Source organism: Magallana gigas, chromosome 2 (genome assembly GCF_963853765.1).
Source record: "Magallana gigas chromosome 2, xbMagGiga1.1, whole genome shotgun sequence".
NCBI lineage: Eukaryota > Metazoa > Mollusca > Bivalvia > Ostreida > Ostreidae > Magallana > Magallana gigas.
The window spans coordinates 6130687-6158663 of NC_088854.1; the positions used below are offsets into that span (position 1 = coordinate 6130687).

A 27977-nucleotide genomic window follows, 5' to 3' on the forward strand; every position below is an offset into this window, starting at 1 on the left:
AAGTCAAGGGGAGCTTATGCTATACCCCCGGCGTCGGCGTCGGCGTCAGCGTCAGGACCTCGTTAATGTTTTTGTTGCAGGTCCTGTATCTAAGCTATTACTTGTCCTTTCTTCACCAAACTTGCATGGATGATGCATCTGGACCTACTAATGGACTTGAAAGACTTGGATGCCGGATCTCAGTCCTAAATTTCAGATGCTGGAGGAGGTTAAGGTTGTTGGAGCAGGTTAAAGTTTGTGTTGCAGGTGCCCTTTGATAGCAATATCTAAGTTATTGCTGGTCCATACTTCACCAAACTTGCATGGATGGTGTGTCTTATAATACTGATGCACCAGACATGCTTGAGTGCTGAATCTGAGCTATAGGTTTCGGATGCTGGAGGAGGTTAAGGTTTTTGGAGCAGGTTAAAGTTTTTGTTGCAGGTGTCCTTTGATAGCAAAATCTAAGTTACTGCTGGTCCGTACTTCACCAAACTTGCATTGATGGTGTGTCTTATAATACTGATGCACTAGGCAGGCTTAAGTGCTGAATCTGAGCTATAGGTTTCGGATGTTGGAGGAGGTTAAGGTTTTTGGAGCTGGTTAAAGTTTTTGTTGCAGGTGCCCTCTGATGATTATATCTTAGTTACTACTAGTCCTAATTTCACCAAACTTGTATGGATTGTGCGTCTTATGATACTGATGCACCTGACAAGCTTGAATGCTGAATCTGAGCCAAAGGTTTTGGATGCTGGAGGAGGTCAAGGTTTTTAGAGCTGTTTAAAGTTTTTTGAGCAGGTGCCCTTTAATGATTATATCTTAGCTACTCCTAGTGCTAACTTGCGTGAATGGTTTGTCTTATGATACTGATGCACCTGACAGGCTTGAATACTGAATCTGAGCCATAGGTTTTGGATGCTGGAGGAGGTTAAGGTTTTAAGAGCTGCTTAAAGTTTTTGAAACAGGTGCCCTCTGATGATTATATCTTAGTTATTACTTGTCTTTACTTTACCAGACTTCCATGGATGGTGCATCTTATGATACTGATGCACCTGACAGGCTTGAATGCTGAGTCTGAGCCATAGGTTTCGGATGCTGGATAAGGTTAAGTTTTTTGGAACAGGTCACATTTTTAATAGATAATAGTACTATTTCAAACTTGCATAATTGATTAAACTGTAATATGAGTGAATTGCAGAGGTAGCTTCAGATGCAGAGCTTGATCTTCATTATCAAGGATGCTAAAAAATATATCTTAGTTATTACAGGTCCTAACATCACGAAACTTGAATGGATGGTGTGTCTTACGATAAAGATGCACCTGACAGGCATGGATGATGAATCTGAGCCATAGGTTGCGGATGCTGGATGAAGTTTAAGTGTTAATTGCTAGTGCCCTCTAATGATGATATCTTAGTTATTACTGGTCCGAACTTCCCCAAACTTGCATGGATGATGCGTCTTATAATACTGATGCACCTGACAGGCTTGAATGCTGAATCTGAGCCATAGGTTTCGGATGCTGGATGAGGTTTTGTTTTTTGGAATAGGTCACATGTTTTATAGATGATAGCTTGCATATTTGATTTAACCTTATAATAAATGAAACGCAGAGGTTGCTTCAGATGCAGAGCCTGATCTCAATTATTAAAGATGCTAAAGAAATCTCCTACCTCACTCAAACCTGCTATATAGATAGATTTGTTTGTTGATAAATGATATAACATGATTCATATGATATAGTATTGTATGTTATGTATCAATATTGTTTAATATGATACAATATTATATTATATGTTATTTTATAAAAAGTTATATGATACGATGTGATATTGTATCAATTTTTTTGATATTTTATCATATGAAATTGTATCATGATATTGTTATGTATAGTATTGTATATTATGATACAATATTGTATAATATTATATTGTATTATTTTTGTTATTTTATCACATGATACTATTCCATAAGATATTGCAAAATACAATATTGTATCCTATGATACAATATTGTATATTCTTTAATATTGTATCATACGATATTGTATAATATGATATTGTTTTATGTAATAAAGAATTATATCACATGAAATTATATTGTACGATATTGTAATATTATATAATATCATATCATACAATATTGTATAATATGATATTGGTTTATAAATAGGATGTATTATCATATGCCATGAAATTGTATTATATGATATTGAAATATATATTATTGCATCATATGATACAGCATATATAATATAATATACTATTATATTATATTTTAATTACTCACATAATATTTTATCATTTGATATGATTTAATGTTGTATCAAATTATATTGTGTCATATGATACAATATCGTATTATGTATCAAAAGTGATAGAGTATCATACAATATCATACTATATTATACAATATAATATTATATGTTTCAATGGTATGATGTATTATGTAATATGATATTGTAATTAAATACTATATTATATTTTATATTATGATATCGTATTATGTGATCAAATACAATAACGTATAACACAATACAATGTCATAACATACGTTACAATATCATTTCTCATCATTGTTTATTACAGTTTTTTATTGTATTATATTATTTATATTATGAACATGATAGGATGCAATATTTAATTTGATATTATTGTATTGAATAACATATGAACATATGATTATCATACAATTTTTTAACAGATGATATATGATATTGTGTCAAAACAGAATCCATGAATATCCAAGATCATAAAATATGATAAAGATGGTGTCATAAAGGTGATGTCTCATAAGGGTGATGTCTCGTCTCGGTGAGCTTTGTAATCTGTGATTACCTATGTTTTTAGTTTAATATACGCTGTTATATATATTTTAAGCAAACTAAGTTTGTTTTCTCTGCACACAACTGCTAATTTTAGATTTTGTCATAGCCAATGATATAATAAAATTGAAATCTTTCAGATACCTTGACAACAAATAGTTTACAATTGTGTTATAAGAGCTGTTTAGTTTAGTTGATTTTGTTAATTAACATTGAATTTGTTTCCCTAAATCCAATAAATTCCTTATTTTATACGAAATATGCAAATTATCGTGAGCACAAAAAGACGTACATAATCATAAAAACTTTCATTGGATTTTGGTTTAAGCCTGTGTTAAGATAAAAAGAGAGAACCGTTGTCTACGATTTAACAGAAAATTCTAACGGTCATATGCATGCACCGGTGATTTTGATAATGAACATGCAAAGATATTGCCCATGATGCAACATTCAGTGTAATTTTTTAACCTTGTAGTTGGGTTTTAAATGCTTTAACTTGGTGATCAACTTCCACAAGAAACGTTCCTATCTTAGTAAATCTGAATGGATTGATTATTCTTCGATTGTCGCATAATTTTAACGACGGTTGTACAAAAAACGTGTTAGTCATGGAGAAGTCCGACGTTTTCTCCTGCTTCTACAAAGTTTTACTATGTGGGATATTCGTTCAACTCGTTGGTGAGTATAATTTTTACCAAATTATTTATACTTATCAATTTCTTTTTGCTTTAACTTCATGTAAAAACACTGATTACATTATCAATGATTTAAACATGTATCGTTACTTTTCATTTTTTTAAAAAAAATTTTGACGAAGAAGAAATGTGGGATTTATCTTTTGTTTAATAGTGTTATCCTATTTTGAAATCAATATCTAATACAGCCAAACTTCGTTATCTCCAACTACATGGGATGTCTTACAATACTTACAACATAATACAATAGTACCTTTTGAAAAGAGAATAATAAGTATATCATTAATTTGCTGTTAAAATTGTTAATACTTTTTTATTTAATCATTGAATGCTGAGAGTCGATCACATCGAATTCGCGTATTATTAATTTCTTGAGCAAGTTTCGTCATTAGTCAAATTGTGCACAACATGTTAATGTATTTAGTTTTGGAAAGTCTCGTTGCTTGTAATTGTATTGTCTTGGTCTTTCAAGTTTCTAAATCTTAACAAGAGATTCATAAATAGGCATTGTTTCCCGTTTGCAAAAATGTTCTCTGATTTTAATCGATATTTCACTGGAAAAAATCAATATTACATTTCAAAGACAAATGTTTACTGAACTCAATATTTTTCTTATTAGAAAAAATCTACCTACAACCATCACGGTTCATGATAAAAGATGATCTGAAATGATCCGAATGTATATATAGAAAATCCATGCATATCGTAAACAAAATTTGATGGAATTAATTTTATTTTGTAGATTAATTTAGTTGTTAACTACGACGCTAGAAATATATATGAAGCGTTGTCAGTTCATGAATTCATGGATCTGCAAAAATTTAATTCATCTTTGAAAATCTACGATGCAAATTATTCATTATCACTGTGGGGGTTTTTTAATCGTGTGTTTTTATCAGTTTTTTACCATCTTTATAAATTATGAGATGGTGTATCATCCGCATTAGTTTGCAATACAATATAAAAAAAGAAATATCAAAATTGTTATTTAATACTTTTATTATTTGTTATGTGATTTTATTTTGCATTGTTATGAGCAAGTTACAACAGAAATATTTAAACGTTGTTAAAATCATTAAGAGTAAGCGCTTCAAACAAAGAACGAATTTATTTGTTTTTACTAAAGGAATATGCTTTCAAAAGTAAATATCAAGTGTTCTATTAGTATTCGAATTAGGAGGAATTAAAAAAATATGTATCTACATACATATAAAGGTTTATTTTAGTATTTAGTAATCATTTATGAATTTGAAATTTCATATTTAGTTTAATATATTTGACATGAAATAAAGTCTTCGGAGATGGTCTTGTTGATACCTAACTTACATAATATATTTTTTTCCATTAAATATCCTTATTTAATTGATTAAAACAAATAATATCGACAAACAAAAGGAGATACGTCATTTCGACCAGTCAGTGGGCATTTTTTCCAGTTATCATAGGTTTTATGCACTCCTAAATTGAAGAGACGACAGTTTATGCGATAAGGCCATGTTCCGAAGTACTAGTGCATATAGTTGCATAAATAAAAAACAATCGATATCATGATAATCTTGTCAATCAATTTAGTATGTGATGTCTATATTTTGGTTTAAATGTTCGACATACAATTAATAACCTTGAAGTTGAAAGATAGATTACAAAATTTTTTCAATACATTATAAATGGTAAATAGCATTGGGAGATTTGAAATGTCATACGACTGCCTAACGCCATTGTTGACTATATTTTCTGCCAACAGTTAATTACAAATGACTGGTAGATTTCATCATGAAATTATGATTTCACAGTGATTATTTAATTTTCTTATTTCTATATTGCTATATCTATCTTGCTTTAAAAACGACCACATTATGTTTTTGGGAGAATTTTGAGCCATGTTATTGCAACTTAATATATTATTTTATAGGTCAATCAAATATATTTTCAAATGGGCATTTACATTTTAAAGACCACTATAAGTTCTTTATTATTCTACATATATATTTGTATTTTGTATTTATTTTAGGAAAACTGAAAAAAAGGTTGTTCTAGTTCAAAGATTCCATCTTAAAGCCAAGACTTTAATATATACCAAAGTTTGATTAACTTGTAAAACATGTCAAAGACAATTAGGTAAACGTTTCAACTTTTATGATAAAAAATTATTTTTGGAAATGACAGTCACGTAAATGTGATATGCCGATATTTTCAAAAGCTACTGCTTAAGAGAAATACACATTTAATATCCAAAAATACTCATTTTAAAAATTGAATCGAATATGCGAAAAAAAGAACTCATACATTCATTGATACAATACATGTATTATTATAAAAATACATTTATATTCACCTTTTCAATCATGTTAGTAAATCTTTCTATTAAAACACTTTAAATCTTGCATTCAGAAAGTTTAAATAACCACGGCTTCAGATTAAAGTGATCTAATACAATTTCGCCAACATGTTGCGATTGACCTTAGCGATAATTATGTAAATTACTCATGACAAGCTGTCTTTTTTCACATTTATTTCAGGAAGCTATTACCTCTCACAACCAAGCTCTTCCACCAGATCCTGTCTATCTGGGCAGTTCATGACTATTACTTACGGACGATGGTACTGCCACAATGGTACAGCAACCGTCACAACCAGAATGAATTCCAATTGTAACTACAATACCCAATGTACCATAGTCGCAGACAACTCCTGGACTGGAATCAATCCTTGTGTTGGAATTTGGAAAACTCTTTACTGGACATCTACTTGCTCAGGTCAGAGTTGATATAGATACCAAATTTGGACAATGAGTCTACTGATATTGATAAGAACAAAATATAGAATCCCAGTCTTCTCCGGAATATAAAATTTGACTTTTGAAAACATTTGCAATCATAAAATCTGATTTTGTAAATCTAACTCCACTTCCAAAACTGCAACTAAATTCTTCCTTTTCCCGTATTCTCTGTATTAGTTTTTGTAATATTTTTTTCCAAAACTAAGGGAACTTTAGTGTCTAAATACACGAATACAAAGAGTTATCCAAAGTTTGAGTGTTGTAGAAAGTTGTTAAATGAACTGCACTGAAACATTTCCTGATTACCTTGCAACTTGCATCTACACCTTCAGAGAACAGTACCGTTGTACAATACCAAAACCACATCGTGCAATGAACGAATGTTGTAGTTTCTTATCAATATATGTTCTATTGAAAAAATGTTATTATTGGTATCTAAATGAAACTTAATACTGCCAATATATATGAAATAAGGAATAATTGTAAAACTTCCATTACCATCACTTTAACAAGGTGAGGAGATATAGTAAGAATTGTATTTACAAATTTTTCAGCAATTTGGGGAGAATGGATTTCTTGGTCCAACTGTCCCGTAGACTGTACCACTCACAACCAATACCGGAACAGACCATGTCAAAAGCCTATTTCATGCGGATCAGCCCCAACAGAGTACATACCTTGTAAAAGATTGGGGTGCTACTGTGAGTTTATTTCAATGAAGTTGACAAAGTTTATTTTGAAAAAGTGTCACTTCTAAATCGTTGTGTTAGTTGCTATTTATGATATATTTAACACAATGGAAATAAAGTATAGGGACTGTCCAATGAGTAAGATATGCTATTTTCATATAGATGATCATAAATCAGTGGTGCTTCGTCAAACCTGCGTTGTCCCTCCGTTTACAATTAATTTCTAACGTTTCCTTTTAAACTACTAGACAATATTGTTGCCATTTAAGACTCAAACCGGAAGGCACGCGTAAAACACATGAATTGAGTCTACGCGTAAGAAAATAGTGCAGAAAGTTTTCATGCATTTCAGTAAATATGAATTATAGAAACATGCAAAATATTTTTAAGTCCTCTGTGTATAAACAAAATTCTATTTAGAAAATAAACAAATAGTTTTATTGATCAAAATATTATTGCTCGGGTTCAAATGTGGAATGAGTTACGTAACTGAATGTACGGTGCCGTTGACGATTCAGTTGGTGTACGAGCTCAATAATCAATAGAAGAGGTTCATGCGCAAGCTGAAGTTAAAATCGGGACGGGTTATACGATTGGGATTCCAGTCTATTTGCGGAATGACTGCTGTTCGTCTCTAAATGAATTTTGTACAAAGAAAATAAAAACAAGTCTGAATTTGCCTTCTCGTTCGTTGGCTCTTAAGTTGATTAAACTGAATTTTAATTTTAAACAATGCATTGTTAGCAAAATCTATAATAGATTATACATTTTGGAAGACTTATACATCATATCATATATACAATCTTATCGATTGGAGAACCAAGTTAAATGTTAATGTTCATTTTTTCCGGCTTAGTTGGAATCAGGCTTGGGGTGAATTACATTGTAAAATAATGCATTAAATTACCATTACCATTACTTAATTCTCTTGAAGTAATGCATTACATTACCATTACATGAGTAAAGTAATGCATTACCATTACTTTGTGAAAAGTCAATAAGTTTTTAAAAAGTTATTTAAAAACTAAATAAATAGTTTTTGTAAATATTTCATAATAAAACATGCTAAAATTATTTACAGGTTCATGCATGTATATGTTCATATTCACTATCAGGTTCAAGTTTAATGACTTATACAAGATTGCTGCCGCACTTGAAGTTCTCAAAGTAAGGTTGGTCCCATAACATTTACACGCTGATAGCGTAGTTAACAATCTCTGTTATTTATGTCTCTGAATATCGGAGTATGATTTTTAATGAAAGGAACGGTTGTATCGTAATTCGTGTAGGTGATGCACGAGTTTACACAAAAAAGTAGTAAGTGGCGAACGGATTTATTTTTACCTATTAATTTTGCATGAATCACAAATGAAAAAAATCGTGTCAGATAAGTCGGTCTAAAAAATCAAAATGGCGACCGTGACAAATCTTTTTATTGTCAAAGTTCATGGAATCTTATTGTAAAAAAAATATTTCTAACGTCAGGTGCCTGTGTTTGTTATCGTTATACAAATGTTCACTTTGTTTGTTAATTCAGCAGTTTTAGAGTTTTCGGGGTTTTCATAAAACTTTTATTACGGATACACTAGCCTGTTGTCTTGTGGATTCTCCCTTGGATCACAAAATTGAATAAATCTAATGATTATAATTATCTACTTTGATATAGTTGTTTGATTTTCCTGGTAAGTATTACTTTTTAAAAATTTTCCATGGGGTCTTATTTTACACAATATACCGTTGTGTCAATTTTCTACAATTATGAAGGCGGGATTGAGTAAAATCTAGACAAAGTATCAGACAATTGCAAAAAAACCGAATTAACATAGATTGTAACAACTAAGATGACCAAAAAAATGGATGATTTCATTGGTCAGCTAAGACGTAAGATGAGTTTCTTGATTATGACCAAGCCTTCATAAATACTTAAATGTAATAATCGACTTCTGTTGATAATAGACTTAAATTAAAGAAAACTAAAACGGTTCCATGGAGAAATTGGAGTATTTTAATTAGTATATTAGTCATTAAACACAGTATATTTGAATTACTCACAATTACATACCGTAAATTGCAGATAAAATGGTCAACGTTGTTGTGTAATAAAAACAACTATACAATATTGATTTTATGCTGGATATAAGAAGACATACCATTTGAAAAACCTAAACATTTCTTATAATTTGCTATTCTTAAATGAATATGAAGTAATCTGTGTGCCTTTGTACTCTACATAAATGACGTAGCAAGTGTAAACAAATGACGTCATAAAGAAGCTGAGAGAGAGACAGACAGAGAAACACAGAGAGAGAGAGAGAGAGAGAGAGAGAGAGAGAGAGAGAGAGAGAGAGAGAGAGAGAGAGAGAAAAGAGAGGTTGTACAGATACGTTTTTAAAGAATTTCAAAACAGTTTTATTATCGAATCAGAACTCAGATTCAAGACTCGGTATTTGTGTAGATCTATATACATTGTAATTTGTACAAAGTTATAATTAATATATAAGTAAATCAGACACTGAGCGTTTGCCGATCCTGTTGAAGTAATTTTAAAATCAAACTTAAAAACTATTTTCACAAGAAAAAGTAATAGTGATCATATTCCTATATATTTACTAGTACATGGATGTCATTAATCTCTGTAACGGGACTGTCTAGGGGTTAGTCGCGTATATATAATATAATATTTACATTTTTCAGTTTGAAAACTGTGATTTTGTACTATACAGTCCAGTTTAAGTCAAAGGACGTATAATTGGGGCGCAAGCGGGGTTTGCCTATTTATATTTAAATTTTAAATTTTAATCATACAAAACCTGAAAATTATATAAATATAATTAAAAAGAAATCATTCTTTGAATATCATCAGGTGATAATTACGGTCGAGTCGTGATTAAATCTATCATAAAGCCCCTCGGGCTTTATTAAATTTGATTACCCGACCAAAAGTATCATCTCATAATATTCAAAGTACTTAAAAAACAACAAATCCTGGCAGGGTACTATAGACCCGGACGGGTGATTATCAAAGAGGAAAAAACTCCACACGACAAGTAAACACAAATAGGGGAATAATGAATAAAGGATGGACACATATAGATAAATAAATACACATAAATAAATACACACAAAACCACCACACCAGTTTCTGAAACTTGGCTGAAGAAAGTATTACAAGGTAAAATTCAATTCTACAGTATTATAAAAAAAAAATACATTTTGCGTAGGAATGTAGGGATTCAAAACTAATGATGATCAAGCTGTTTAGTTTTTTAAATGACAAATTTAATTATAAAAAATACATTAAATACTTTTTTACATCGTTCATGGGTGTCTTATTAATACTTGCGTTAATTATTTCTTCATCCATCTAAACTATCTATTACAGTAGAATGTATGTAATAATTGGTGTTGGGTTATCATTATTGACAAACAATAAAAGTTCAGATTAAAACATTGTCAAATATATATTCATGTTGCTGGAATATTTACTGGAGGAATTTAATCGCCGAACTGGCGTGTGTCCCGATTTTTGATCAATTGATCGATTTCATTCATCTTGAAAAGATATAATTCGCGTGTCTTACTAAAAGTACTTTAATCAATTAGTAATCAAGTGTGCATAGTGTTTCTTCGATAAATTTCTTCTAAAACATTCAATCTAAAGTATAATATATACTAGACTTTGACCCGTGCGTGCACGGGTTGACATTGCATATGATATCGGATATTTATCATATAGATACATCGACACACCATATTGTTGAAAGTTACATAACCCAGCTTTAAGCCTAAAAATATGCTATTAATTTCACTACACTCTGCTTAATAGTTAGAATAATTTAACTGTGTTTCGAGACAGGCCTTCGCCACACTTAAAGCTAAGCTTCCCGTATACCCGTAATTTAGCAAAAAATTGCAGAATCGCTTCGAAACGATTTTGGAGAAAATTAATGAAGCTGCATTACTTTCTTATACTTTCATCTAAAAAAAATTATTCGAATTCAACACTTTTTCATCAACGTTTTTTACTCCCTTCAATATTTACACACCATATTGACATTCGGAACTCTCGGGATTGTAAAAAGTTAAGTTGAGTTCCGGATTTTTGTTAGGAATTTTCGTTGATTATTAATAAGCGAAGCTTGATTGAGAAAAAATAAAAACAAATTGGTAATCTTCAGGTACAAATGATGTTGAAATATATAAAACAAATCACAGTACGCTTCCGATTTCTCGATATTTAAGCCCAAAAATTCGAGTCTATTATTTTAATATAGTAGTATAGATAGTTGTTACAAAACAAATGTAAATAAAAAATCATTTGGCCCCATCCCAATGGGTTTATTCAAAGCATCGGAGATCTCATCCTTTGAGTGTTAGGTAATTTTAAAACCAGGACTTCGAGCGATAACTTCACATGAATTGATAATTTTTGCGTGCCGATTAGTGGACGGGATCAAGAGAATAAAGCTCTTAGCAGCTTTATAAATATTTGAAAAACAAAAACCTTATTTTCCTAATCATATGGTTGGAAATGAAAAAAAGGCATTTGGTTTTCCATCTTAATATAACTAATACAATTTAACTGCTTTATCTCTCAAGCTTACATGCAATTATTTGATACATGTACATTTCAAAATAATTTGAAAAAATATATATATCAAATAATAGACACGTACATGCTCAAGCTATAGATCGAAGAAAAAGACTGAATTTTCCACTAAATCTGCAAGTTCCGTTTATGAATTTATGAACAACAGCGAAAATTAAAATCCATGTCATTAGATATGGTTGCCCTTGAATTATTTTGTTTAGTCGAGCAAGCTTTTTGGAAAGATATAATTTGAACAGCTTACACTTCTGTCAACACTGGAGAAATAGTATGTCACATGCTCAAAACAAGGATGGCAAGCACATGGTATTGCTGTTTTCATTTTCCTGTCTTATCATCTTAAAGAGAGGACAAGAAACGGCGAAGACATTGTGGGCAAGTTTTGAAGATTATAGGAGTTGACACTGCTGCTGATTTATATTAAACCAGTGCATCATCGGGAGCGGTCAAAAATTGCTCTCTTAATTATGTAACCAGGCAGTTTTTAATTTTTACCTTGGCTAAAAAGCTCTTACAGTAACTTTGTAAGAAAGGTGTTCACATGCATTAAACATTTAAATTGATTTGTTTATTATCATGCTTTTAGATAAAAAAAAAAATAAACTACATTGATTTTAAATACATTTTGCATATCGTCTCAGTTTGTACATTAATCTTTTACATTGGGCGTTGACGGGGATGCGAGCGAAACTTGCGTAACACGACCTCTGGTGAGAGAATGCAAACTATTTGATGATGATGATGTATAAATTTATATAGCATGAAACATAAATAATTTCTTACTGCAAAAGGCAAATAAATAATGTATAAAATATGTCTTTATTTACATTATATACCAGCACATCCTTTCTGTAATTATTATTTGAAAAACGTTATCAATACATTTAATGACGTCATGACGTTATTGGTTAACTGAATAGCTATAAACAATGTTATGTTTAGATAACTATTATATGGAAACCGTACAAGATATTTTAAAAAATCAAACTGTTTTGAAACCGGTTAATTCTCCAAATATTTCACATAAAATTTCATTAATTTTGAAAACAGGGCCAATTTTACTGTTTACCGTACCCAGTTCTTTAAAAAAAATTCTTATCACCGCAGTGAATCATGGGCGGGACCAAATATGCAAAAAAAAAGCTCTGTTTACGCACATACGGGAAAACTGCATAAAGCCCCTTACTAAAATTTTAAAATTCATAGCACCGGCTGGGTCAGGAGTTAGGATCCTAGGGCGAGACAAGTGTTGTCACATAGTGAACATTTATGCTAACAGTAATGAATCTTTTTTTTAATCCTCCCCTCTACGTATACTCCAATATAAAGAGAAAAACTGAAAGCATGATAATAATTTTTATAAAACTCTCTTTCAGATTTGTTTGTAAAACTCAAGACCCTTGCATTACAGAATTTGGGCAAATATAGCCATGAAGAAAAATGTATTAATATTTAGAAAATCTTTTTTTTTCTACTCTCATATTTATTTACCTATCAATAAAATCCTTTACCTGCCTTTTGAAATTTATGACCCCTGGGTCCAAGGTTCAGGCCCTCAGGCAGCGCCATATGCTATATGGCCATATAGTAATAACGTATTAAGTCTTTTTCTGAACTTTCACAGTAGTGGTAGATAAACTGAATGCATGATTAAGATATCCATGAAGCCTTTCGCCTAACTTCTGAAATGCATAACTATGCATGTACTCCGCCTAACTTCTGAAATGCATAGTCTTTGGTTCAGAGGTCCAGACCTTTGTACGAGACCAATATGGTCATATGGCGAAAATGTATTTAATTTTAGAATTTCATCTCTTCTTCCACAGTAGGGATAATCTAAACTGCCTGCATGGTTATGAAGTCCATGGGGCCATCTACTTTAATTCTTACATTCAGCACTCCCTGAAAAGGGCCAATATGGTCACCTAGTTAAAAAATGTTTGCAATTGTATAATACGTGTATTTTCTCTGTATCTTTAAATTGGCCGAAAACAAACTAAAAGCTTTTAGTGTTGACGTAATTTATTTGAATTTTAGTATTCATCAAAATTAACACTCGTCAATTCCCTCCTCATGAAAAATCCTTAGGTTTTTTAATTCGCCAAAAAAACCATGTACAGACAATATCCATCATAACTCATTCTTCTGATAATGAAAAAAATATTGCTATTAGAAGAAACGCTTATTAAATACTTTATACAAGGAAAATATTCATACCCTCTTTCTATCCAAATAATCGTTTAATTGCAAAAACAAATGAACGCTAGCAGGAGCTTCCAGTCTTTGTTTTGTAGGAAAACAAGGAAATAAAATTATATTACAGGTTATAGACTGTGTCAACGCCTTGTTATTATTGACAATGTCATCAAGTAAACCAATACATATTTTATGGTTTAAATCGATTGGATAGAAATCGTTAATACGACTCGTATAAATTTCAATGAAGTACACGTTTTTCGCAATGTTATCCATCAATCTGAAGTTTTTATCTCTTTTAAAGTATCGCAAATGGACATGATTTTAAAAGAATTCTTTAAATGAACTATAATTATAAATTTGAACTACACAAATAGTTCCTTTATTCCCTCTTGGTAATTTGGTCTGTTATCATTTCCATTTTTTAAGTCCTACCTTTATCGTAAGTACCCTTACATTATGTAAAAAAAAAAATGTCATTTTTAAATCAAAATTGAAAGTTATCTGAACATTATATCACTTGACTTCTCATTTTCCTCAGCATCGTCGGATATCAGTAGAAACACCCCAAATAACCTGGTGTACTATAGTCTGACCACCGACTGTTTCGTCGCCACAGGACGGACGTCCGTCGCCTTCAGAGCAAGAGCAAACAATGATCTTCATATCGCCTTGGCGAGTGAAGATAGCATAACTAGTGGTACCCATTATGAATTCATTATCGGAGGTTGGGCCAACAGCCGATCCGAAATAAGATACGGAATCAGTTCTACTGTTTGTGATTCTTATAGTGGCTCTGTTCTAACCCAAACATATTTTGACGAGTTTTGGATTTCTTGGATTGGAAATGAAATCCGTTTTGGCACAGGGAGTACTCCTGGAAGTAATATTCGCATGAGTTGCTATCATTCAACTCCATACGACGTCAATTTTATTTGGATAGAGACAGGATGGGGTTCCTCAGGGGAATGGAGATTTCCAAATGGTAATATAAATTCACAAAATCATATGGTTTTCTCATCAAGATATATTTTGATGAAAATAAATGCGTATCACAAGTGTTTCATTTTTTTCGTTTGGTCCAGATGTTGCTTGCAAACATGTTACTAATTCCGATGTCAGCATTACCACAGATGACACATCATGCAACGGGAGAAGTTACTATGCTTGCAATACGGGATACAAACAGGTCGCAGGAAACACACAACGTACATGTGGATTTGGTGGAATTCTGTCTGGATATCCTCTTGTGTGCTCTGGTATTAGAATAATTATGTAATTCTGTGAAAAAAGTGACATTATGATTCAAGCACAAATTAATACTAACACTTTGATTATTTTTTCTAGTTTCGACATGTAAAATTGACATAGTGTTCATCGTTGAAGCTTCGGCCGATACTTCATCGATTCATTCAGCATTAATGACAGCTATTGGCGATTTGGCGGGAAGTCTACAAATTTCAACAAGTAATATTTTAGCTGGAGTCATTACATATGACGATATTGTGGACCTAAACATCGAACTCAATGACTACTACTCCGCTTCGACACTGGATAGCTCCATTACATCAATACCAATATCAAACGCTGCATCTACCGTAAACCTGGCTGAAGCTCTGCGAGTAGGATTTTACGACTTCTTCACATTATCCAAAGGAAATAGATTCACAGCTTTCAGACACTTTGTTGTGATTGCAAAAACTTATTCTTCACAGACAGGTGTCACAGTGGCCGATCAAATCAGAATGAACCTAAAAAATCAGCTTTTTACGATTGGTAAATATCAATTTATTTTTCTGTTTTGTGCATTCATTTGTGTTTTGATTAAGGGAATGTCTTCAGAAATATATTTGAATTTATTAATTTAAATTTATTTATTGAATTTATTTAGAATATATATTCTGATTTCAAAAAGTCACAATTTGTCAATTATAGGAATTTCTCCATCAGCCTCTTTAATCACGGACCTAAAAGCAATTGCGGGTGACGATAGCAGACATTTTGAAGTTAGTTCTACGGATGAATTGTATCCTAAGTTCAACAATATTTTTCAGAAAATCGCCGTTTGTTCTGATATGACATTTGAGCCATTGACGGCTGGTGGGTCTTTTTGTTGCCCTATACTAGTTAAATTCATCTAAAAAAAATCAAAAAAGTGGTGTTTTATACAGTAGCAAGTGCGTAAAATACAAGATATTGTGAATAGATGATATTTGAATAGACGATATAATAATTCTATGTTTTGTCTATCATTAACAATAAATATTCATGACAGTTACCATCATTTATATAAATGAAAAGGTAACATTTTCAAACTATAATGCAATACTGTATTTTTATTTATGTTTCAGAGTGTGAGCTTGATATCGTATTTATAGTAGAGAGATACAACTTACGATACACCAAAAGATTTCTGGCGGAGTTGCTGGAGAATATAACTATTTCAAGTACTGGCATTAAAGTCGGTATGGTTTTATTTGATTCTGGGGCGTCAACTGTATTTAGACTTGACTCTTATACTTCCTCTGAATCTGTTCGAAGTGCCATTGAATCGATCTCGGAGACAAATCATACCGACCATTTGGTAGACAAAGGGTTGATAGAAGCCCGGGACAATGTGTTTACGGCCGCTAGAGGTGATCGTGCCGATGCCAGTAATTACTACGTGATTATTGTTGGACCATTCGAAAGTTATCCAGAAGCTGTAGCAAAGGACATAAGGAGTAGTGGGAGCAATTACATCTTTTCTATTCGTAAGTATTTTGTGATATGTAAAAGTTGTATTAAATCAACAGGATTTTAAAGTTTTTTTTATATTTTCATTATCTGCAGATATCGGAAATCAATACCAGACCGAATATCAGAAGGCCGTGGATACCTGTGGAGACTACACCAAGTACACTAATGTGGATTCTTACGAAAACCTGATTAACATTAAAAACGATATCCTTCAAAAAATCACATCATGTGAAAGCGTAAACATAACCATTCCTGGTACGTTTCACTTTTTCATTCAAATTTTATATTTGTGTATTTTGTAAATCTCTTCTGACTGAATAATATTACGCTACGAACAAATTTGGGCTATTTTTGTAGACGATAAACAGCAGTTTACAGAAGTCAAAATGACAAAAGTTTCTTTTTTCATTGTGTATATTTTTCATTATAAATGATTTATTCAGAAAACCCTCTTGACATTTCAGTAACAAATCAACGAAAATCAACAAAATCTTAAACTGAAAGTCAACAACATATGTTGGTAAATTTAAATCCGCCAATCGTTGTCTATTATTTTTTATAACATATGTCCATAACAAGTAAACATTTAAATAAATAGGTAACATAAAACAGGATTTTTTGCTTTATTTTTCAAAATCTTTAAACAAGATAAATCATTAAATGTATTAATGATATTTTATTACAATTACTCCGTAAATTAAAAAAAATTACAGATTGCCCATTAGACATTGTTTTCATCATGGAGGATACAGATGAACTAAGTGCTACGGAATTTAACGACATGAAAAGCTTTTTCGTGAGTTTGGTGTCCCGTATGGTCATCGGAGACTCGGCAATTAAGGTAGGGGTGGTGTCTTACGCTGATGGGGCCACCACTGCTTTCCCGCTGAACCAGTACTCTACAGCCAATGGAGTCATTATGGGAATCACTAACATTAACCAGGGAAGTAATGCCTACAACAGGAGCAGCCGTTACGTGGATAGAGCCCTGAAATATATCCAGATGGAATTCTTTACCACAGGGAATGGGGACCGTTCAAACGCCGCCAACTACTACATTCTTCTGACTCATGGACCTTCTGCTGGAAATAAAGCTGCTGCATTTGGATCAGCGATCAGATCCATAGCCTCCAGTAATCTCTTCATCGTTGGTAAGCATGCTTTTGCTTTAAATTGAACAAGTCAAATCTATTGAATTGATTTTACTTTTAGAATAATATTGACAACATTTTCCGTTTGGTTATTGATTAGAACTTGCTTTAAATGCATACATATAATAACCGAACAGTTTTCTTTAATAAGGTTCAAGACACGTCTAAACTAAGTATTATTCAGGAAATACTTAGGTTCTGATGATCTCTCAAGAGAATTAAGCATTAACGCACGTTTTTGAAAACTACTTTGATTTAGGTGTAAACATTTCCTCGAGTGATGACTCTGAATTTCTTGATACTGTGGATGACGACAAATACCTGAAGGCCGTCAACTTTTCTGTGCTTCAATGTATCAACGATGTGGTCGTTCCCAATATCACTCAGTGTCCAGACTCGGTCACCCCGGCTAGTTTAGTCTCTCCAAGTAAGCTACGAAAGTCCAGGAGTTTATCTTCTGTGAACGAATTTCACATTGGGTCAACAGAAATATTTGTTACAAAAATTGTATCACGTCAGGCCTAAAAAATTGTAATTTCAGGTTGCCAACTTGATATCGTTTTTATCATGGAAAGGACAGAAACGTCCTCCCATGAGAACTACGTGTTCCTGAAAAGTTTCTTCTCCAACATAGCACTACAGTTGGATGTATCCAGTAGCACTATACGTATTGGAGTCGTTACGTACGACACAGATGCATACACAACAATCGCCCTGGACGCGTACATGACACCTACAGATATCAGCTACCAGATTCTGAAATTACCGGAAGGTACAGGCAAAAGGAACATGATCGACACCGCATTGGTTCACACCAAAAATAACTTCTTTACAGCAGTTAATGGAGACCGTGCGAGCGCTGCTAATTATTATGTGTTCGCCATAGACGGAGTAAGAAGTGGCGCCTCTATCCAGGCGGAATATATTATGAAAGGATGGCCCAGCACTGTGTTTGCTATTGGTACCATAATTTTATGTTATTAAGTATTATGCTGCTTTGGATTGAACATTTAAAATTAATGTACATATAGGCACTTTATTTACTATCTTTGTTTTAACAAGCTTCAAGGAGAATTTAATTTTTAAAACAGATCGTTCTTGAATTATAGATATAAGCAGTGGTTATGAAAAAGAGTATAGAAGAACAGCGGGGGATAATAGTCGATATTTTTATGCATCTTCTTATGCGAATTTATCCGCCATCGAGTCTGACGTCATAGCAGCCATTACGAAATGTCCTGTGCCACAACCAGTGACGACAACTGACGGTTCTCTCATGTTCGCTGATGTTTGTAAGTTCGATGGCGTTAACGAAAACTACTGAAATTTTTTTTAAAAAGTTGAAGTTCTTATAACCCAAATAGATATTATAAAGTCTAAAATCTACAAATATCTAAATGCATGCCAAAATGCAATAATAATAGGAATAGGAAATATAATAGGAACAGATTTTTAATGTTTTTATACACAGAAGTATTTGAATTAAAGGGGGAAAATGTGATAAAGCTACAAATATTTGTAATTATTTTAATTTTTTACCTATTAAAAATACCTTATATATAGTGAGGAACTATCCATTTTATTTATTACCTTTTTAATGTTTGTGAAGCTGCCCCCTGCTTGAACAGTCTCATTTATCTTTATCCGGAGGACCTAACAGAAGAAAAAGATGGCGGACTAAGTATGACGAACTATATAACATCCTACTCTTCATAGATTATATTTCTTTTCAAAAATACATTCCATTTTAACCTATATATTTCCTCTTACGTTAGATGCTTTTGCTTTTTCAGATACGATGTACTTGATGACTGATTTTGTGTATACCATAACAAGTTGTTCACGCATCACTTCATGGGAATTCTCCCATTGGAAATCTGGATACATTGACTTCATGGTCTGGAGGCCAAGTGGTAGTAATTATAAACTGGTGGCTTACAACACTATCTATGTTTCAGGTACGTTGTTTATTTTAATGAATTTAATGAATGATAAAGTCTTATAGATATTGTTAAATAATGTTGAATGGTTACATTTACATAGGTAAAAATACCACAACATACACTGTGGTTGAGTACGAGAGGATCGCCGTTCTTCAAGGTGACCTCATAGGATGGTAAGAACTGAAGTCTTAAAAATTGTGAATGACTTGTTTGCTGCCTTTTCGTAACTTTACCTCAAATTTGTTCTTTTACCAGGCGAAGCAAGGGAGATAACTTAGTTACAAGTGGACCGTGTTTAGGGCCATGTGCGGAGGGATACAAGGCGTCACCAAACAATGTTCAAATTGGAGAGGAGTTCGATTGGACAAACTCGGGCACGTCGATAAATGGAACTGCATATGCTATTAAAGCATGCCTAGAAGACAGTGAGTCTATTATTAATAAGTATTTGTATAATATCGATACCCGAACTGCAAATCATTATTTTTTCAAGAATTTTACAATAAGACGAACAGTTGTCTTCAAAGGTTTAGCCTAGGTGGGAACATTTGTATGTGTATTGAATTGTATTCAGTAAACCCATTAAGCTAGTTTTGTAACAGTCAGTTATTGATGTTCTTTGATAAGAATTCGTATTTTAACCTTTCACTAATAAAACTTTTAATGGAACAAGCCTTATTCATAATATAAATTGAGTAAAAAAATATTTAATTGTGAAAATGATTTTTGAAGTTCAAAAGTATGGGTTACAGTAATTGGCAATTTTTTAAAGGGGATAGTTAGCTCATTTCTTACACAATACAATAAAATTACCTATATGGTAACTAGATCTAGCTAGATGAACACCTGTTGTTTCAAATTCACAATTTGAACTAGGATCTTGATCATCATAAAAAAGGAGAAAAAATTGGATTTTATAGAATCTGAAACAAAACAAATAATGGCATTCATATCTTATATCTACAATCAAAATTTCTTCTTAATTTCAAATTTCTTTATCAAAGGAATAATATTTAAAAGAGTTTTTGAAGGGAAAAAAATCCTTTTTAATTTCATTTTCAAATTATAATGTACAAAAGTAAATAAGGGTGTCTTAAATAAAGCATTATAATTTTACATAATAAATTGATTGACAGAAACGCCATTTTCTGGATATACTGCACATGAATCTTTTACTGCCATACGAGTATTTTCAAGTGTCAAAACTTTCATAAACGTGCCCATCCTTTGAACCGCTTTATTTTCACTCTCCTTTCTAATTTCTTAAGCACCCTCATGTTCTGCATAGAGGAGTCTTCCATAATTCAAAACATTTATGTTATTTAATTTATAGCGTGCTGTAAAATCCACACCTATTGCATTGGCTACCTCCCTTTGCTCTATTTGATTCTTAATTTTATTGGCGCTATTTTTGAAAAACATATTTTTCACATTTCATTATTAAGTACAAATTTTCCAACATGTAATAAGAGGCTTATTTTTTTTATCTCTTAATCTATCGGTAATTTAAAAACTTGTCTCAATAAAAAATACAAGTAATAGAATATTAACGTTTTGAATTTGACTGCAAGATAGCCCTTTGACGAAGGAGAAAGGCAGAGAAATTGCAACCCTCGTGACAACCCTAAATTACGGATTATGTATAACATACACTTAGAACCCTGCAAAATATTATTCTAAGTTTTTTTTTGACACTTTCACTTCCCGATTGAAGTAATGTTAGTATATGAAAGGGATTTTTTTATTTTCTTAGCACACTATCATATATATATATATATATATATATATATATATATATATATATATATATATATATATATATATATCTCATATCTATATCATATCTATATCATTCGCTATGGGCAGGTATATGTCAGTTTGAGAGTTATTGCAATGTTTGAGCTTATTATATATATGTGTGTATCTATGCAATGTGTATCGGTCCGATATGTGTTATTTGATTACAGATCAGAAGAATGGATAAAATTTGTAAAATATTCGTGCACCATTTTGAGGAATAAAACATGAGACAAATGCGTATTTAACTGGATATTGTTAGATAAACATTGACTACGCGACATTTACTGCGGTAGAGTCAAAGGTGGCTGGTTAATTAATGGGAATAATCGCCCTTATTATACACGGTATCGCGGATAGTAAGGATTCAACTTTTGATACAATTTCTATTACTTACTATGTTTAAAGCGATTTTTGGTCAAAAAAAATTTCTCTTCCGATTTTCATGTTTACAATGCTTCAGTAAGGCATTTTTAACAGGCAACTAAAATCTGAGTGTCATTTATTGATTTATAAGCAAGTTGCAGAGCTTAAAATTCTTTGCTATGTTAACCTTTTGTTTACATTTTGAACATTGAACTAAAAACTCCAGTTTTAGACCTAAAATGAATTTGTTCAACGTTAGGAACTGTTAATTAATGCTTAGGATGAATAAAAAGATAGAAAAATCAGTTTGAAAAAAAAATTTACTTGTATATTGAACCTATGTAACAAAAACAGGGCACATGCCTTGTTTACATGATAAAGAATGTTGATCCCTGTATCGTGCTTGTAACCCACCGACTGGCTCTCAAAATTCACTTGATCATTAGAAATGCATTTTAAAGCATTGTAAATAATGAAAACAGAAAAATAGAATATGACCAAAATCGTGACCATGCCCCCTTAAATTATATTTTTTCGGTGTAATGTTATCGCAAAAATTGGAATCGCAGAATATAGTTTTATACCTTTTAGGGTCTAAACCGCAGAAAATACCTGTAATACGGTATGTGTATTCAAATTAATGTTCATGTAAATAGGCTAATTAATTTGTAGATGAAGCTATATCTTTCCCCACAACGACACTCAGCGCTAAGATACCTGACCACTTACCTGTTGGATCTTTTGTTACGTTACTTGAGCCAGACGGCGCAGACTACGCTGAAGTCGTAAATTATACCGTCTTGCAACTCTCGTCGTATCCAAATTCTATGGAATATTTTAATGTTGGAGAAACATCAGGTATTTTCTTTTGTTTAGAATTTTGAATTTTTAGCTCATCTGAGCTGAAAGCTCAAGTGAGCTTTTCTGATCACATTTCGCCTGTCGTCCGTCTGTCCGTCCGTCCGTCTGTCCGTAAACTTTTCACATTTTCAACATCTTCTCAAGAACTACTGGGCCAATTTCAACTAAACTTGGCACAAATCATCCTTAGGCAAAGGGTTTCAAAGTTGTGAAAATTAAGGGTCATGCCCTTTTTCAAGGGGAGATAATTAGAAATTAATGAAAAATTTTGAGAAATTTTCAAACATCTTCTTCTCAAGAACAATTAAGCCAGGAAAGCTGCAATTTGTGTGGAAGCATCCTCATGTAGTGTAGATTCAAAGTTGTTAAAATCATGACCCCCGGAGGTAGGCTGGGGCCACAATGGGGGGGGGGGGGCGAAGTTTTACATAGGAATATATACAGTAAATCTTTAAGAATCTTCTTCTCAAACACTAATTAGCCAGGAAAGCTGCAACTTGTGTGGAAACATCCTCAGGTACTTTAGATTCAAAGATGTGAAAATCGGTAGGGTGGAGCAACAATTGGGAATCGAAGTTTTACATAGGAATATATAGGGTTAATCTTTAAAAATCTTCTCAAATACTAATAAGCCAGGAAAGTTGCAACTTGTGTGGAAGCATCCTCAGGTAGTGTAGAATCAAAGTTGTGAAAATCATGACCCCCGAGGGTAGGCTGGGCCCACAATGGGGAATCGAATTTTAATATAGGAATATATAGAGTTAATCTTTAAAAATCTTTTTCTCGGAAACGTATCATCCAGGAAAGCTGAAATTTGTGTGAAAGCATCCTCATGTAGTGTAGAATCAAAGTTGTGAAAATCATGACCCCCAGGGGTAGGCTGGGGCCACAATAGGGGGGAAGGAAGTTTTACATAGAAATATATAGAGTAAATCTTTAAAAATCTTCTCAGAAAATAATCAGCCAGGAAAACTGAAACTTGTGTGGAAGCATCCTCAGGTAGTGTAGATTCAAATTTATGAAAATCATGACCCCCGGGGGTAAGAAAATGGGGGGGGGGTATTATCGACGTTTTACATAGGAAAACTAAGAGTAAATCTTTAAAAATCTTCTTCTCAGAAACTAATCAGCCAAGAAAGCTGAAACTTGTGTGGAAGCATTTTCAGGTAGTGTAGATTCACAGTTGGGAAAATAATGACACCCTCGGGAGTAGGGTGGGGCCACAATAGAAGGGTCAAAGTTTTACATAGGAATATGTAGAGTAAATCTTTAAAAATCTTCTTCTCAGAAACTAATCAGCCAAATGATTCTTTATAATTGTTAATACTTTCACCCCAGGACAATTCTTCGGCCTCACAAGAAGGTTCAGAGTTTGATGTAGGTTTACATCCCATACATAAACAATTGTTAAGGATCTTTTTGAGAACTGCAATACTCAACATGTGATATGACTATAAAATCATCCTGTTAGAAAGGGGACTAATGATTTTAAACATAAGAATATTCAGGGGGAAAATGGATTTTATTTATACAGGATCTACATGTACTATTAGTACATTGTCCAGATAGTTTGTATCTGTTTAGGACTCTTGTTTTGTATTCTGATCTATGTTGTAGGATAACATCAAGAATATTTGTAAATCATCAATTTCTATTTCTTTAGGCCAAATTACAGTGGCTAAAAGGTTTGTGAAAGCCAAAGTGAAAAGTGATTATGCTTTCCTTATCAGGGCTAAAGATTCTTGCAATACCACTGCAACAGCGACAATTTCTATTCAAACACAGAATATGGTAAGCTTTTGAGATTTTCATTTCAGTTTTCATATCGTGTCTATGTGCTAAAAGCATTACACTTTCAATTTCTTCTGAATTTTTTGCTTTAATTCTTTTAATGCTAGCCCCCTGAAGTCCTTGGTATGCCAAATATAATCTCCATAACCGAGGAAACCGAGGGAGATATAGTATTGTATACAACAATTGTGGAAGATCCAAGAGGGGATAGCGTTTGTTGTTCATTAGAGAGTACGTTACCCAAGACTAACAATTTCGTGGTTTTCGGCAATGACACAGGTTTCCGTGTCAACTATTCCATCATGGCCAGCGACGCACCTGCGTTTTCTTACAGACAATATAATTCTTACATCGTAAAGTTATGTTGTGACGACGACGAAGACAAATCTACAGGAGTACTTATTGTTAACATCAAGAAACCAAACAAAACAACAACGTATGAGCCGCCGGGTGAGTTTGTCTTTAAATCTAATCTGGTGAATGATAATTGAAAAGTTTAGAGCTTGTTATCGGGTTTAGGTTATAAATAATAGATAGCCAGTTTAATTTGTCGGTAAGCCCGAATTACCTGACGTTTTCCTTTTTTTTATCGACTTTGATCGAAGAAAACTCAATAATACACCTTAAAACATACTTTTGCTGCACATTTTGTTAATGATATTGACAAACAAAAGTGTTTTGACCTAATTTTTTCGCGAGATTCAAAAATGCAAGAAATCGAAAAAAAATCTTAAAAGTTCAATAGACTATGTTCAATAATCTGTTGATGGGGTGTTGATGGGATTAATATCATCGTTTTATTAACTGGGTTTTCCAGCGGGCAGGCAGCTGCCAAAAAGGTACCCTCAGTGTACCTATAACTTCTCCTACAGTTTTCAAGATAGGAAGTTGTTCTTTAGCACATTATTTGTAAATATATCAGAGGTGTGCATATCATTACGATTTTTATTTCTGATAATTTATATTTAAAAAAATACCAGCTTTTGAACATTATCATTTTTGGCAAAATATTGCATATAGGGTACCCTCATTGTACAGATAACTCTTTTTACAGTTTTCAAGATAGGAAGTTGTTCTTTTGCAGATCAAATGATCAAATGTACATATATCAGAGGTGTGCATATTGCTAGGATTTTAATTTCTGATAATTTATGAAAAAAAATTCTTTTGAACTTAGTCATCTTTTGGCAAAATATTGCATATAATGTACTCCATTTCACTGGATACGGTAGATAGTGTATATCAATTCGGGGTTGACATGGATTATGGATACAGTTTACATAAAACAAAACCCGGTTTGCTGTCACATTGACAGCTTTTCACTTGTTAATTAGTTGTGAGTTGATTCAACCCCTAAATATCTGTAATTGAGCCAAAAATACCGTCTCCAGTTGGAGACGGCAAATCTCCAGTTTGGATAATCCTGACAAGTCAAATATCAAATTCTTTTTAAAAAAAAAAGAAGAAAATACAGGAAAACGTTAGATAAATCGGCTTATTGTTTGGATTGAATCAGGGGACAGAAGGCGGTATTAAGTAATGATATTGTGCATATCAATGCATTGTTTTCACAAAACTCTACCAGCGAATACTCAATGGACTTAGCAAAATTACACAAGATAAAGTAAAGAGTAATTTTCCAACTTTAATTTCGACATCAACGTAAAGTTGGACTTTCCTCTGTTCTTTTTATTTCTTATTAAGGTATAATACGTCAAATATAATAATTAAACTAGAAAGTGAAAAAAAATAGAAAATAAGTCAAATGTTTCTTAAAATCTCTACGTTTGTGATGGGGGATATTTAATATAAGGGGTCTCGATATTTTGGCATTATCAATAAAAAGAGTTACCAGTATGGGACGTGTATTGCTTATGCAATTCTCTCAGCGTGTTAGTAACAATTGTTGTTTTGTTTTTAAATCATGAATGATGATTTTATATAAAATTATGATAACCCGCATTTCAACCAACCAAATTTACTGAAAGAATAACCAATACATGGAAGTTCTTTTGAGACAACACTTTGTGATTTAATGACGGTAAATAAAGCTCGAAATATATTTTAAATCATGACCCTTTAACCTTTGTGTTGGTTTCTTTTTTCAGGATGGTTCATGGTCTCAATAGGAATATCATTAGCCCCTATTTTCCTTATGGCATTTATGGCATGTGTTGTGCTTGTACAAACTATGTTTGTACCAGAAGAATTGAAGAAAAAATAAGATATTGTTATAACTTTGAACTTTGGAATACAGCTGTATGACAAGAGATTTTTTATGTTTTGTAAATAAAAGTTGGTAAACAAAATTGAATTTTATATAAAGTAATGTAGTATTTTCCTGTATTATGTATTTCTTGAAGAAATTGGTTAATTCTACATGATTGCAATTTTGCTTAAGCGGGATGATATATAAAATAGATTTATATTGGTGAAAAATAACAAGCAATATGATCTGTTTAAAATGTGAACTCTGAAGAAATTTTGAATATACAATTTTGTATTGATCATTTATGTATATTATGTAATAATGTAAATATAACTTTTGTTTCCGTTCGTGTGATTTTTTTGATTTCTTATGAACCGTTGCCATCATTATAGTAAACATCATGAAAAAATACATGATCTATATTCGTCGGCTACTTTTTTTCCTACTCTCCCGTATTATTTCATGAAACAAAAACTTTGTAAATGTGTTTTGCTTTTGCCTGCGTAATTAGTTATTTTAGAGCAATCATTTATGTGCTTAAATTTGTATGCTGACTGTAGCTTCATGGTATGACTATTTTTTATAGAATTTGTTTTCAATTCGTCCTTATATTTGAAAGTATTAAAACTGTGCTGGTAAATTATAGATGAATGTTACTGACACTGTGCCGAATAATTATGCCAGTGTCAAGGTGACATTTTCGCAACCGTCTAAGCTGCATGTATAGAAAATTTGAAATTTGTAATATGATAGACCATTGCTTATAGAGTTTTTAACCACCTTTGTTATTAATGTATGTTACAAGTCAGGTAGGATATTTACCTTTAAAAAAAATTTCTACAGGAAAAAAATTACATAGGATTTCTGTAGGATTTTTAGAAATTTTCAATATTTCCTGTAGGAAAACTATCATTATTTTCCTTGTGGATATTAATTTTTAAAGGCAAATATATCGCATGTCAGGTGGAACACAATCAAAATTAAAGTGGTTATATACCTTAAAGACAATGGTCTATTATTTGATATATATGGATTTTTAAACATCTTAAACGGGTGAAAAATGGCACCTTCGTACTGGCTTAATTATCAGGCACAATGTTGTATACAGAACAAATAAATACGATTTTTATTTTCGTCATTATTTCAAGATCCAAATGTATCAATCACCATAAATTTATTTTTTGTATCTCAAAGTGTACATTATGTGTATAATAGATGCAACAAAAAAGTACATGCGTTTTATATATGTATAATTTTATATCATACTGAAATTGCTCTATTCTAATAAAATTTTCCTTATTGAAACCTGACAATCATTTAAACATATGAAACTGATTAGCTAAAAGCCG

General features: G+C 32.2%; 1 protein-coding gene across 2 annotated transcripts; it reads left to right on the forward strand.

The window, feature by feature from the left end:
* Positions 1 to 3252: 3252 nt before the first annotated feature.
* LOC105342774 (collagen alpha-6(VI) chain) lies at positions 3253 to 27933 on the forward strand. 2 transcript variants are annotated; one of them, XM_034447201.2, is made up of 21 exons: positions 3258 to 3481; positions 6018 to 6254; positions 6832 to 6978; positions 14313 to 14756; positions 14857 to 15030; positions 15119 to 15547; positions 15707 to 15871; positions 16123 to 16524; positions 16604 to 16765; positions 17224 to 17661; positions 17921 to 18088; positions 18203 to 18622; positions 18771 to 18953; positions 19271 to 19342; positions 19455 to 19619; positions 19705 to 19777; positions 19860 to 20029; positions 22440 to 22625; positions 24292 to 24419; positions 24527 to 24869; positions 26528 to 27933. In XM_034447201.2, exons 1-21 carry the CDS (start codon positions 3412 to 3414, stop codon positions 26641 to 26643), a joined length of 4692 nt encoding a protein of 1563 aa, XP_034303092.2. In that variant the 5' UTR covers positions 3258 to 3411; the 3' UTR covers positions 26644 to 27933. The 2 variants fall into 2 exon arrangements, with proteins under 2 accessions (XP_034303093.2, XP_034303092.2); XM_034447202.2 differs by lacking the exon at positions 26528 to 27933 and having other exon boundaries at positions 3253 to 3481; positions 24359 to 24419; positions 24527 to 24697.
* Positions 27934 to 27977: the final 44 nt, after the last annotated feature.